The following is a 13,838-nucleotide window of genomic DNA, read 5'->3' as shown; positions in this document are numbered from 1 at the left end:
CCATTTCTCAAGAAGGACAATTGTCTTCAACTACTCATTATTCCAATGCAGAACCACTCCCATAGATTCAATGATCGACAATAACACATTTTCTGATATCTCTACTCCAATCATCTCATGAAAAATTCTACTGAAGAAGCATTCAATGATGGTACATAAGACATACTAATAGAGACACATCCCCACAATGAACGCATCAAACCAAACTCAAATATCCTTCAGTTATAGAACATCCCTTCAACTAATCCATAAGACAAGAACAAAATACACATGACTTCTTCGATAAATAATGTCCTTGCAAAAATCATAAAAGGTATTATACCTCATTTGATATGGCTCCTCTATTGGAAACCAAAATGAGTCCTATGTATCTTCCATTTCCATGTCTTCTCTTAGACTTCACTGTTGCATGATTACGAGTTTGAAACATAGTGACTGAGTTCAACGGTATCCATGGTTTGTGTTAAATACAATGATCTGCTGATTGGCATGGCATAGAGAACCCATTTTGTTGGAATAGGAACATTCAATTTGTTTCCACATTGTTTAGGTTGCATAACAACTATAATGGATCTTCATGCCCTTTATTTCTAATCCTAAATGATGGCACATCGCATGTCACAGATCAGCATTGATTTAAAAGAAACATGCCACCATAAAATTGCCTGTAAAGGCAAAAATTGAATTTACAAAATCAAGCTGATAAAGGATTCAAAAGATTGGATTAACACAAAAACTGATCATACAGATATACCTTTGCACTATTAGCAATAGCGGAAGCATTTATTGCTTGTGGCCGTACACCATACTCAGCCAATAAGCTGAGCATTGATGATGTAAAGATATAACTCTCATCCTCTTCAGCCTGCACAGCAATGATCGCTAGGAACAGTTCCACAGGAAAGGACAAAAGATATGCATAATCTTGTTGGCAGAAGAAGCAGTAGAGTTCAGATAAAGTAGTTCAAGACAACAGTTGAAGAAAGTACAGGGTAACATCTGACCTTTAAGTCATTAGCCAGTTTCAAATTTTCTTCAAGATAACTTTTTCTGTGAGCCAGATCCTTCATTGCAGTAGTTATGGATTCATTCTGCTTCTCGTCAATTGCCTGTTGCTCAAATGCGTAATTTATCTATTAAAACCCCATACAAGAAGCCAGATAACATTTGTAAGTGTCAAATAACTATTTTCCAATATTCATATACAAACCATCCTCAGATCAGAAAATTTCCTCTCCAAAACATGTTTCTCATTCAGTAACTGCAGCTCCTGTAAGCCAATAAACCGACACACATTTCAATGAAATTGAGAAGAACAATTCCCAATGGATGATAGAGTCAAAGCATCAAGGTGATTGACAGGATCTCCTTAATGCGGGCAGAAGCAATTTGTGAACTTTCATACCTTAACGCAGGCGTTAGCAATTTGTTCGCGGAGTAGCAGGATCTCCTCTTTCTGTGCCTTGGCTCTTGAGAAAAGTTCCTGTGCATAGACTCGGTAACCTTATCCAATATTCGTATGAGCTTACTAGTGATTAAAGGATGGCTGTATTGTTAGAGCAGATGGGTTGGGGCTCTAATAACATGTTTTTGTTAAAAACTGGAAATTTAGGGATTTCCCCTCGCCTCTCCTTTATTTATAATATTTTGAAAATTAAGGAAAAAAAATGGTAGCCTAAGGTCTATCCAGCATATATCACCCATCCACTCCAACATGTATTATTGTAAAGCAGAATAGGGTACAAATGTAAGATCCATTACCACAGCATCTCGGTCCACAAAATAACTATAATTTTCACCTCCTCTAAGGTTTCTTTGACCAGAATGTCTTTCAGTGTGATGCCTAGGGAACAATCAAGAAGTGAATCGAATCAATAATATGACATGGCATGTTCTGTTGGTCAGAATCCTAAACCAATCGTATCATGGATATAAAGCATAAATTCATGAAAATCATCCCATGGCCCCAATTTTTAGTATCACCTGTTTAAGCAATTAGAATTTGAAGACTGGATCCCATTATCACTACTTCCACGCATAGAGCTCGGACTACGTGACATTACATCAGGGGTTGTTGGTATGCTTGAAGAAAAATCCTGGCTACCTGAGCACCAACGGCAACCTGCAATTTTTCCTGTGTCATCCCTGAATGAATATATTGCGTTTGCTAGTGAAGATTCAGCTGGAATTTTAATCATGAGAACATCCAGCTCTAATTAGATACCAACTACCAACCAGCTGACAATAATGTGAACCATCAGATATAAAGAATAGCTAGCTAAAATGGTGATCCAAATTTAGAATGATATTAAAGCAACATTGTAAATGCTTCCACCTTATGAATTTAGATAAGTCCTTTATGCATTCCAAAGTTCTTTTTACAGCTTGATTGAGTACCCATACCTGTTATCATGCATGCTCTAGCAACATCCAGTAATCTGACAATCAATCCACCTGATAACTCTTTCATCAATGTGTCCGTTTGGAGTTATGGGTCAACAAGTCCAACCAGCTCAGGATCTTATCCAAACATGGGCCCAACTTGCCTATTGTTCACACGGTTAAGCATGATTTCCCTTTAAATCAATAGATGGTTTCTTTTTTGTAGGAAATTTCCTTTTTCATTGAATTTGATTCGCAAGCAACAGCGTGCCTAAATTAAATCAGGAAGTGGCGAGTGCAAGACCTATATATACCAGGCCATACGTATCAATTTTTAAAAAATTTAAAGACATTTCGTTTAACCTATGATGGGTGAGACCGTGGGGTGTGAATGCAACCAAAATTACTGGTGTGACGCCATAGTTCTATCCTTTCTAATAGTGTGATTCCCTAGAAACAGCTGAAATCTCATTCATTCAACAGCTCTTTATCTTCTTTTTGTGAATTTTTTTCATTTTTTTGGAGACTTAAAGGTAATTTTTGTTTGCTAATCTGTTACATATCATCTATTAGAGAATTCTTTTCACTTCAGGCCTAAGTCTGCTTTGTACTGGTCAATGTTGATCCTAGCATGATCCAGACCATTGACCTAAGAGTTCCTTGTCCTGCCATCATCTAAATATCGCAAGACCTTGATTAAGTCTAGTACCACATTGGAGTCTCTGTTGTTATTTGTTAGCACGTAGGTAACATGTATTGTATGGTTCTGAAAATTTCCATTAAGCAAGCACACATTCATTGAAGAAAGTAAGCAACAGAACGGGAACCGTCGGTTACCTTTTGAATCAAAGTAGTGATGAGCAGGCACTGCTTTTCCTGCCTTGGTATAAAGTCATTTTTTCCATTCCGGAGACGGATTGGTTGCTACCGCCGATTCTACTAGTTTAGACCATTCGAGATTGGGTTGGTGTATATATAACATAGAAAATGCGGGGTCAGGAGAGAGGAGTGTGCCCGATTCACCAGGTTCTACCACTGCAGGGCCCAATCATATCAAATCACGGTTCATTCGAAAATGGAATCATGGATTTATGCGAAATCCCCATTTCGACCGCTACAAGATCAACAATGCCATAAGCTTGGGCTTCTGCTGCTGACATAAAAACACCTCTTTCGGTATTGCAAGGAGAATGGGAAAAGGATGAAGGTCTATTTTCTAGAGCATTAGGGATTTAAGGTAGTTTGGAAAAGCAAAACCACATTAGTCAAGATTCTGTTTTTCTGTTTTTCACCCATATGGTTGTCCCTTTGCTTTCAAATCAGACCCAAAAGGAAACATTTAGGATCTGAAGAAAAGTATCCTAGCTGTTTCACTAACCCCCAACATCTGAATGTACACCTTTTTTTCCTAAAACGTACATCCAAAGATACACTTAATTGTAGGATTTCTCATCCATCAATCTATATTACCAAGAACTAGTTACAATGTGAAACATCATTAATACTTTTCATGTGAAATTGAAAATGAATATAAAAATCCACAACATAATGCTACAAAGTGATGTAGGACAAATCATAGACGATTTTGTGGAGCGTTGAGATCAAAAGAAATCAAGCCAGAGGGGGCCAATGCATAATAGCCATAACTTTGCAACCGGTTATCGGAATCGCTATTATGAAATATCATTGGAGACCTACTGACAAGACCCACGACGTGCCAATGACAAAGTTGATTGCTTTGGAAGTTTTCTCATTTTAAAAAAACAAAAAAAAAAAAAAAGGAGTCGTTTTGAGAGGCAAAGTTCCGTTTGAATTCAATTTTTTCTATTTTTAGTAAGTTTTGAACATGTTTTTTTTTTCATTCATTTTAGGGTTTGAAGAGTCTAGTCCTAACTCGAAGCCTTAAATTGAGTTATCTAAGTGTGGTTAACGATTTTGGGTAGGTTTAGATGTCTTTACTATTTTTAGAAAATTTAATATTTTGGGTAAATTGCGATTCCAAGGCTTATATAAGCCGTATCGATTGCATTGTGAAGGAACAACGCATTATTATCGAGTTTATTTGAGCTCAAAAGTTCTTTTACCTTGCAGATCCAAGGCTTATCATAGAGGAAGAAGACAGTGGTCTTTTCCTGCCCCTTTCTCCACGCTCCCGCTACAAAACAAAGGCTCTAACCTATTCAATTGCACTCTAAAACAAACTCTCTGCAAGACAGTCATGCCCATCATCCATCTTTGGGTGCGCAAATGAATTGAATTGTGAAAATTCAGTTTAACTGGGAGGAACCAACAAAAAATAAATGATGCTTCCTAGCATTCATAATGAGGCAGTAGCCCTCAAGGATTGCACTGACAACTCCAACTTCAAAGTGCCGTTATTGAAATTCAAAGCCCATACCTTAATCAACATGCTAAGGAAGGAAACTGCAATTTGATTATTTTCACTTCATTCTACTAAATTCGCAGTTCAATTTCAAAGGCACATCCAAACGCATCTTTTAAGAGTATAAGGAATCAGAGGAATGGGCTGACAGTGCTCACAAACCACAATGAAAAATCATAATGAAATAAGCATTCCCAGTAATAATTTCCTACTTCGGGAGCTACCGATTGTATAATAATACATCATAATGACTTAAAAAGAGATTTACTGAGAAATTTCAAATACTCGATGCAAACAGAAAAATTCATAGATAATTCACAGAGCAGACATCGTGATCCGTACAGAAAAGGAAGAAAAAAAAAAGGAAAACCCTAGATATTCGAATGAAGTGGGGAAAAAATGCAACTGAAAAGAGAGAAGAGAACGAGATGGACTTCTATGGGAGATGGAAGAATTTCTGGATTGGGAAATGAATCGTTACCTCGTTTGGGAGATCTGAGCTGCCAGGAATGCGATTTCGAGCCTTCTGGAATGAGAGAAGGATGCGTTTGGATAGTCAATGGTTTGTTAGAAAGGTTGGGATCTGCAGCAGCAGAAAAGAGAGGGCCGTTTTTGTAAAAATATGAAAAAGACGAAAGCGAGAGAAGCTATCGCGTGGAAATGTCGTATTTTTCCAGTGCGAAAATGAAGTGAGACTGCATTTTATATTAGTCTGGCAGAGCGTGATGGATGATACGCAGGCACTTAGAAATCACTTAATATTTGTAAACTTCTCATATAAGTAGTTCAAATTAAAGTATCCATGATTAGATATATCATGAACCACAAATTCGACTTATTTAATTATCTGACTATCAAATTGGTGGACATTTATTCGACGGTTAATAATGAAAAAATCCAATGGTCTAATTTAAGAAAGCAAGTGTCCAACAATCCGATTTTGGGATCATTTCAAATATATGATTTTTGAAATGTAGCTTAAATACAGCGATTTCTACAATTTAGTCGGTTGAATCTGAGTTAAAATATTCATCGTATACCACTTCTAAGTGTCTGTGTATCAAGCGTCATACGCACCTAGACTACAGAATAACTCCCATTTTATATGGCCTGAAACGTGGCCGGTTCCTTTGCAACGATTGTGGAGGAGAATTTCGTGCCCTTGCAGCACGTGGGGCCAACATTCGTGTTTGGTTGTCATCCAACCCGTCCACAATGGTTAAAAAAACATGAAATTGAAAAACCTAAACGAGACAGATCGAATCATCAAATGGGCTACCACTTGGATTTTAAGGTTTTTGGATGGTTGTTCTCTTTTTTCTATAGCGTGTCTCAAATAAGGATTAGATCTGCTTATGTTCTTGTAGATAGTATTCTCATGGACGGAAAACCGTTCTAGACGGGTTGGATGCCATGAAGACATCATGGTGGAGCCCAAACGTTGCTAGTTGCACGAAATTTCATCTACAGCCGTTGTAGAGGAACCGGCCGCCCTGAAAGAGGGTTTGGAAGTCGGATATTCTGACATGTTTCCCCGCGGTTTTGATATCGGAAGAAGCCGGTGTGAACTCGATCGAGTACAGTATTCTGTACTAGACTTTTGCACGTACGGTCATGGCACACGTGATATACATCCAAGCTACTGATACAGGTACAGATGTTCATAGGTTCCGGGAAGCAACAGATCAGGACGATGTTCTCAATGTAAATGGACGGCTGGAAGACATTGACCAATATTTCACATTGTAAACGTTGAATTACCTGGAGCTGTTTGATTTGTTAAGGTGGGACGGACCTCACGAATGTCCCAGATAGCTCAACAAGTATTCCTTGTTGGGACATGTGCGAGATAGCATCCGTCAATCTCACCGGAGCGAGTATGCCGCGCATTCCTCATTTTGGGCATTCTCGGGAGAAAAACAGGTGGCATTTTGTTTCGATCATCTGGACATATTGTATTGTACTTACACCTGGGTCATGATGAAACGATCCAAGCCATTCATATAATGAATCTCACCGTAGATCGGTAATTTTCTAAAAATATCTTCAAGATCAGAAGATCCAACCAATGTCCCACAAGGCAACGGCTAAGTAAGATGTCCATATATAAAGAAAAAGAGTTAAATGGTCGAAAAGTTGAAATATTCCGATCCAAGAGTTATTTTTGGGTATTCCCTGTCCATGGCAAGAATGAACGTATTAACGGCTTGGATCAATGCAAGATGACCCGAGGTCCAACAGCTCCCGTCCAGACGGGACGCGGATTGGGTACTACCCCGCTCGTCCTTGGCTAGAACGGACAAGGGCTTTAAGGGGCCACCGTGACGTATGTGTGTTATTCACACCGTCCATCCATTTTTCCATATCATATTAAGATTCAAAGCCCAAAAATGAGGCAGCTCTAGGACACAAGTGTACATAGAGTGGGGATTAAACACCTGTCCTTATGAACAGGTTGGATGGCAATTAACCATCACGGTGGGCCCTATGAAGGATGTCATTATCACCGCTGCTTCCTGTGGTGTGGTCGACTTGAGATTTGGATGTGCCTCGTGTTTGGGCCTCTACACTAAAATGATATGGAAAAATAGATGGACGGTGTGGATAAAACCCATATATTATGTTGGCCCCTCCGAACCCCTGTCCGTTCTTGGAGCGGGGTTGTACCCAATCCCCTTTTATCCAGTTGAAATGTATTGAAGCAAAAACCCCGTAATGTGCCCGGAGGGAAATCTATCTCGCAATCAAAGCCAACCTCACTTCGATACAATAACGGAAGTTATCATTTTCGTGAGGGGCGGCTGCATTCGCCCACTTTCTTCTTTTGATTTTCTAGAATACACACATACATTCCCACCTTACCATGGGATCTTAGCCATACAGGATCTGGGTCAATCTAGATTATCTTTCAATGATCCAAACCGTCTGTATTATGCGCCTCGACTCAAATGTGCGGTAGCCATGAAATAAAAACTCTTAAGACTGGAATAGCTTAACCATAGTGTATTCTACTCTTCCATTTCGAATGTGGATAGCCTCTTTAACCTTCTAATGATCGGAGGGCCAAAATATTTTCAAATATTTTCAACTAGGAGATTTTCTGTATACCAACATCCTAGTTAAGGCACAATTACATAGACGGTTTAGATCAATGGAAAAGGCCCAACTAATAATGCATTAACATGCATTCTACTGCACCCTAGGAGAGACGTGCTTGCAATGGACTTGGATAGTTGTAGGAAAAACAGCCTATGCTAGCTTCCTTGTCACATTTTAAGTCTATTTGAAATGGATGCGGATTGCACAGAGGACACTTGTCGGTTACCTGTGCCTCACAATGAAGTATGTGTTTTATTCATGCCATCCATCTGTTTTTAAAGTACATTTTAGAGCATTAAAACAAAATTGAAAAAGATCCAAATTGTATGTGGACCACACCAGAGGAAAACAGTGGTGATTGATCGCCCAATGTTAAAAACTTTTCAGGGCCCAATGTAATGTTTATTTCCCATCCAGCCTGATTATAAGGTCACACAGGCTTGGATGAAGGGTTAACACAAATATCAGCTTGATCCAAAACTTGTATGCTCCCTAGAAGTTTTTAATGGTAGGCGTTCAATCACCACTGTATCTTGGGACGTGGTCCATCTGAAATTTTGATCTACCTCATTTTTGGTTCATGCTCTAAAATGAGGTGGCAGAATGAATGGACGGCTTGGATAAAACACATACATCATGGTGGAGCCCACTTGGAATCACATACTTTGTAGCGGGATTTGCGGAGAAGCTGTGCATGCTGTTGAATATCTTGCCACGTTCCTTGGCATCAAACTCGCCGGCAGGTTATGAACACGCATGCTTGAGATTGAGGGTGATTTTACGTTGATTATTTCATCTCTTTGTAACCACGTGTACATGAGTTGGAAACATCCAATATTCGTTATGAATTGGAATATACCGATCGAGAATTGATAATTGGCGGACGTACCATATTCACCGTGAGGTATACGGTGCCGCAGATATTCTAACTTGTATCAGGAGTGGTGGGGGACACCTCCGAAATGTACGCAAGTACCCTTCTTTTGGACTGTTCCCCTCATGTAAATATTTTGTCAGTACAAAATTATATATTATACACGCACGGAGATGATGATGTCATTTTTGCCTACCAACGTCCATTCATATATTGGGCTTTAGCATTGAATGAATAAGGTTGTATGTATGGGCTGAACGAGTCTAGTTAATCTTCTGATTATAGTGGTTGAATAGGCAGCCCATTTCCTCATGTCTCAGTCAAATATAATAGCGTTTGACGTATCAGCTTATCTCACGATTTGGATCCAAGTTGTTGACTTGGAATCGAGCCACATATACAGTTCTAATATGCCTGCATGTATCATCCATGACTGAATTTAAAATTGAAAGGCAAAAGAACAGATTTAAAAGGGACTTATTCAGTTAAAGTTGTGAAATTACATGTACAATTATGTATTTTTATTTCAGATTAGCAGTACGAAGATGCGTGCCTTCGTGATAAGTTCATGTGTTGTGTTCCATCTTTTTTTTGCGGAGTTCAGATCCAGGATGTCCTAAAAATGAGGGAATGAAGAGGTATTTCATGTCACACGTGACAAACAAGGCACATGGCACCGGAGACCGGTATCCCTGCTGTTGCAGTAATTGGACTCCAGTGATAAAGGATTGACGGTCAGGTCGAGTAAAGTTACCCGAATGAGTGTTTTCACTGTATATGTCAAGTATCCTCGGGCCTCCGTTTGTGCAAGGTGGCCTGGAGGTCGTTCATCCAAAGTGTTGATATTATGAGCCCCAGCTTGGATTGATTGAATCTCATGATCCTAACCCTTCAAATCGTTGCAACGAAAAAGGTTCATCACCCAGACGGTAAAGATCGTGCAATTGGTGTAATCTTGTCACGGTGGACCATCTAGAGGTCAATGTACTGGGAGGTTTTCGACTTTGAGGAGCCTCAAGTCCGTCCATTTACTGGGCCCTATCATCGCATGACCCATGTTTACAAAATTACAGCTATCAAACAATTTAGGCCATCACTTTCCCGCACTTAATTTTGACCGTCGATCATTTGGGTGAATGATGACTCGCTCTGCCACATGTATGGTGCGGCAGACGGGACGTAGTACAAAAACGGCCGCGATTGAATGACTCTGACCACCCCATTGTGGGGTTTGCTGGTGGAATGTGGACTGTTGATCTAACCACTCCTTTTGCAAGCTCCTGACCCGATGACTATACCACGGTTCCAAACCGATGGTTTTCTGGATATAACCTACCCGCATGGTGATCCACCAGATCAACAGTCCTGATCATCACACATATTTGCATGTGTACCTAGGGAGGGAGCTGCATAGTACTTGCACTACCATCATTTCCGTAGGACAGCTGCCACCGGTCCACCACCACTCTGTTTTTTTCGTTGGTGAATGTTTTTGAAAGGTAGCTTCCACCTCCGTCACGACTGTTTTATGCGTGTAAAACACTCGAGCTCTGTGGGCCCGCCGTGTTGTCTGTGTGAAATCAACCCCGTCCATCATGTGTGCTCCTCGATCTTAGGCCATGCTGCTGAAAAGCATCTAGATCCACAAATTAGTTGTGCTACACTACAAGGAACAGTGGGCATGAGACTCCAACCAAAGGTTTGTGTGTGGCAAAATTAGGAAATCCAAAACTATGGCGTTCCGTACGCATGAACTTAGAGATTTTAGGGCCAATTTGTTATTGTTCCCCTTGGTGGCCAATCCAATACGTGCCTAATACTTTGTGTACGGTGAGTGTAAGGGTTACTACATGATGGATGGATTGGATTTCACATATACAACATGATGGGCCCACACAGCTTTAGTGTTTTAGGCTCCATGTAAAGCAGATCGGTTTCATTTTCTGTGTTCATACCTTAAAATAAGCTGCAAAATGGATGGACAGCTTAGATATAACAATTGCATCACGGTGGGTCCCATAGAGCTTTTCCACACATTGTGCAACACTCCGCAATCCGAGTCCCACCGAAACCGCGTTCATATGATGTTTTAGTGGGCCACCTTCACGTGGGTGTGACGTCCACTCCAGCTCATGTTATGACGTGAGCGAAACATCACCTCGATGCAAAACCAAATTGGGCCCTACCAACGATGGGAACATGCCGGTGGAAACGGATCGGCTGCTCTTCCTGTCACTAACGAATGGCTAGTGGTTGGTGGTCTGTGGGCCCCACCATGATGTATGTGTTTCATCCATTCCGTCCACCCATTTTTCCATATCATTTTATGGTATGAGCCTAAAAATAAGGTTGATCCAAATATCAAGTGGACTGCATAGTGTTGATTGAACACCCACCATTGGTCACAAAAGTTTTGGATCATGCTGATATATATTTTGTCCCTTCATCCAAGTCTGTATGGCCTAATCAACAGGGTAGATGTCAAATAACCATAACAGTGGGCCATAGGACGTTTTTAATGGTGGAAATTCAATCAAAACTGTTTTCCCTTGGTGTGGTCCACCTGAGATTTAGACTAAATCAATTTTGAGATCAAGCTCTAAAATTATCTTTAAAAATGGATGGATGGTGCAGATAAAATGCATGCATCATGGTGGGGTCTGCATAGCACCTGCCACTAGCCACCTGGTTGGTGGCAGCCTCACCAGCCAAACCGCTCCTCGATAGCTGGTTCGAACCGGACGCGGTTTGCCTAGTGGCCCTACTAGCCAATGATAATGGTCGGTACTTTGTAAATACACCGTCGTGTACGTGTTTCATCAATGCTGTCCATTTATTTCAAGGCTGCAAAAGTTTTGGATGAAGTGGATATTTATTTATTTACTCTTTAGTATAAGTTTGTATGACCTGATCATCAAGTTAATTAGATGTTAAATAAACATTAGGCTCTGAGAGGTTTTTAATGGTGGGCATTTAATCACTATTATTTTCCTATTGTGTGGTCTACCTGAGATTTAGATATGGGCTCTGGGAAGTTTTTAAGGGTGGGCATTCAATCACTATTATTTTTCTATGATGTGGACCACCCGAGATTTAGAAATGTCTTTTTTTAAATCGAGGCTTAAAATGATCTTGAAAATGGATGAATAGCGTGGATAAAACGCATCCATCAGGGCTGTCATAAATGATGAATGGTGCGTATGTTACCCACATCACGGTAGGCCCCACAGATGATGGCCGTTACTGGAGATTCGCGTCCGTTGAAATCGTTTTCAGGCATCTTCGGCATTTCTAGTTTCTAAATAACCTGGTGCCCAGGCAACGCTCAGCGTGCCTGTGTCACATGACACACGGCGCGGCCATCGTTGGGCACGAGATATTCTCCCTCGCCCGTCCCTAGCTCCGAACGGGCAGTTCAGTGAACGCGGATTGCAAAGCTCGCCCACAGATAAATCACGGTGGGCCGCCCACAGAACTGACCGTTCGGAGTGAGGGACGGGCGGGGTAGTACGCAATCCGCGTCCCCGACATGTACCCAGCTAATTCATTACGTGAGCAACACGCCGTAGGCCGTTGGTTGTCGTTTTCTAAACCGTTCATTTTCTCGCGCATTTACACTCCCACTTTGCACGAGATCGATTTTTCGTACAATGTGTTTACACTTATTTTCGACGCCATAACGCGGCCCAATCAAAGGCTGCCTCGTAATGCCTGTGACCGCAACTAGCGTGAAACCCACTTTCATGCGGAAGCGGATTGCCTACTGAGTAACTCAGCACCTTACGCGTACTGAGTAAACTACGTGGTACCCACCATGACGTATTTATTTTATCCACTCCTTCTATACATTTTATAATTTAATTTAATATTCAGGTACTAAAAATCAATTATAATATAAAGCTCAAATGGACCACACCACAGGAAACAGTGTGAATTGAACATCCACTGTTGAAAATTTCTTTAGGGTGGCAAAAGTTTTAGATCAAGCGGATATTTGTACTTTCCCTTCAACCGTTTCCTTTTGATATTATGAACAGGTTAGATAACAAATAGATCTCACTGTGGGGCCCTAGGAAGGTTTCAAATGTGGAAATCATTATTCCCACGGTTTCCCGTGGAATGGCCCCCTTGGGCTTTGGATATGTTTCAATTTTGGGCTCAACCGCTAAAATGAGATAGAAAGGGGATGGACCGCATGGATAAACAATACGAATTCCCAGTGGGCTCATCATAGCTTACTTAGGGCGTGTTTGGGCAGTGGGATTAGAAGGGATTAAGTGGGATCTAGTCCTGTGCCAATTCTACGTGCTTGGGAAGAAAAGCTTAGAATTAGAATAGATGGAATCGCATTGGGTCCATGCGAATTTCACTCAATTTTAGCAAGTTGTGTAGGCCCCACCATGATGTGTTGGCTATATCCACACCGTCCACCCATTTTTTGAGATTATTTTAGAGCATGGCCCAAAAAATAGGTAAATCTAAAGTTCAAGTGGACCCCACCATAAAAAGCAATGGGGATTGAATACTTACCGTTGAAAACTTCTTTGGGGCCACATAAGTTTTGGATCTATCTCATTTTTAGGCCCATGCCATAAAATGAGGTTACAGAACAAATGAACGGTTTAGATATAACACGTGAGTTATTCTAGTAATTTCAAATGATGGTGGGTATATCCATTCAATGTACCACTATATTACCAACAAAGCATGGAATTAAGCTTATCCCATGACAACATGGGACAATGCCTGCCATGGGTAATAATTATGTTTTTTAATCCCATCCCACCTAATCCCACGGCCCAAACATGCCCTTAGTACGATGAAAGCAAACCGAAGTAACTCAGCACGCAATGTCCTTTCATGCCAGAGTAATATGCTTTGCGTCCCCTGATGTGACAGGCATTTCCTTATAAATGTGAAGTTACGAATTCTTAGGCACCCTATTAAGAAGGTACACGAGCATGTGACATATAAATATGTTTACTGTGCTTATTAATGAGATAATATGCCAGCATGACTTTAACATATTTGTTAGGAAAATATATCTATCACAAATCTGACTATGATATTATAGGCATAGCTATCTTTCACTGTCCTTTC

At 40.6% G+C, this 13,838-nt stretch overlaps 1 protein-coding gene across 10 annotated transcripts in view; it reads right to left on the bottom strand.

The window, feature by feature from the left end:
- The window catches only part of LOC131248026 (uncharacterized), a 33,902-nt gene extending 28,476 nt beyond the window's left edge, over positions 1-5,426 (bottom strand). For 5 of the 10 annotated variants that reach the window (XR_009172116.1, XR_009172117.1, XM_058248064.1 and 2 more), the window contains exons 1-7: positions 2,404-2,432; positions 1,984-2,145; positions 1,762-1,843; positions 1,406-1,483; positions 1,211-1,270; positions 1,005-1,109; positions 755-865 (exon numbers count right to left, since the gene is read on the bottom strand). Coding sequence is in view for 3 of the 10 variants with exons in the window: in XM_058248064.1 (XP_058104047.1) it covers positions 755-865; positions 1,005-1,109; positions 1,211-1,270; positions 1,406-1,483; positions 1,762-1,843; positions 1,984-2,145; positions 2,404-2,417 (612 nt within the window). In the remaining 7 variants the exon portion in view is untranslated. Of the gene's footprint in view, positions 1-754; positions 866-1,004; positions 1,110-1,210; positions 1,271-1,405; positions 1,484-1,761; positions 1,844-1,983; positions 2,183-2,403; positions 2,433-3,219; positions 3,361-5,246 lie in introns of those variants that run through there. The other 5 variants (XR_009172119.1, XR_009172120.1, XR_009172118.1 and 2 more) reach the window with 5 other exon arrangements.
- Positions 5,427-13,838: the final 8,412 nt, after the last annotated feature.

This window comes from Magnolia sinica, chromosome 6 (assembly GCF_029962835.1).
Source record: "Magnolia sinica isolate HGM2019 chromosome 6, MsV1, whole genome shotgun sequence".
Lineage (NCBI taxonomy): Eukaryota > Viridiplantae > Streptophyta > Magnoliopsida > Magnoliales > Magnoliaceae > Magnolia > Magnolia sinica.
This window is presented reverse-complemented; position numbering and strand designations above follow the sequence as displayed.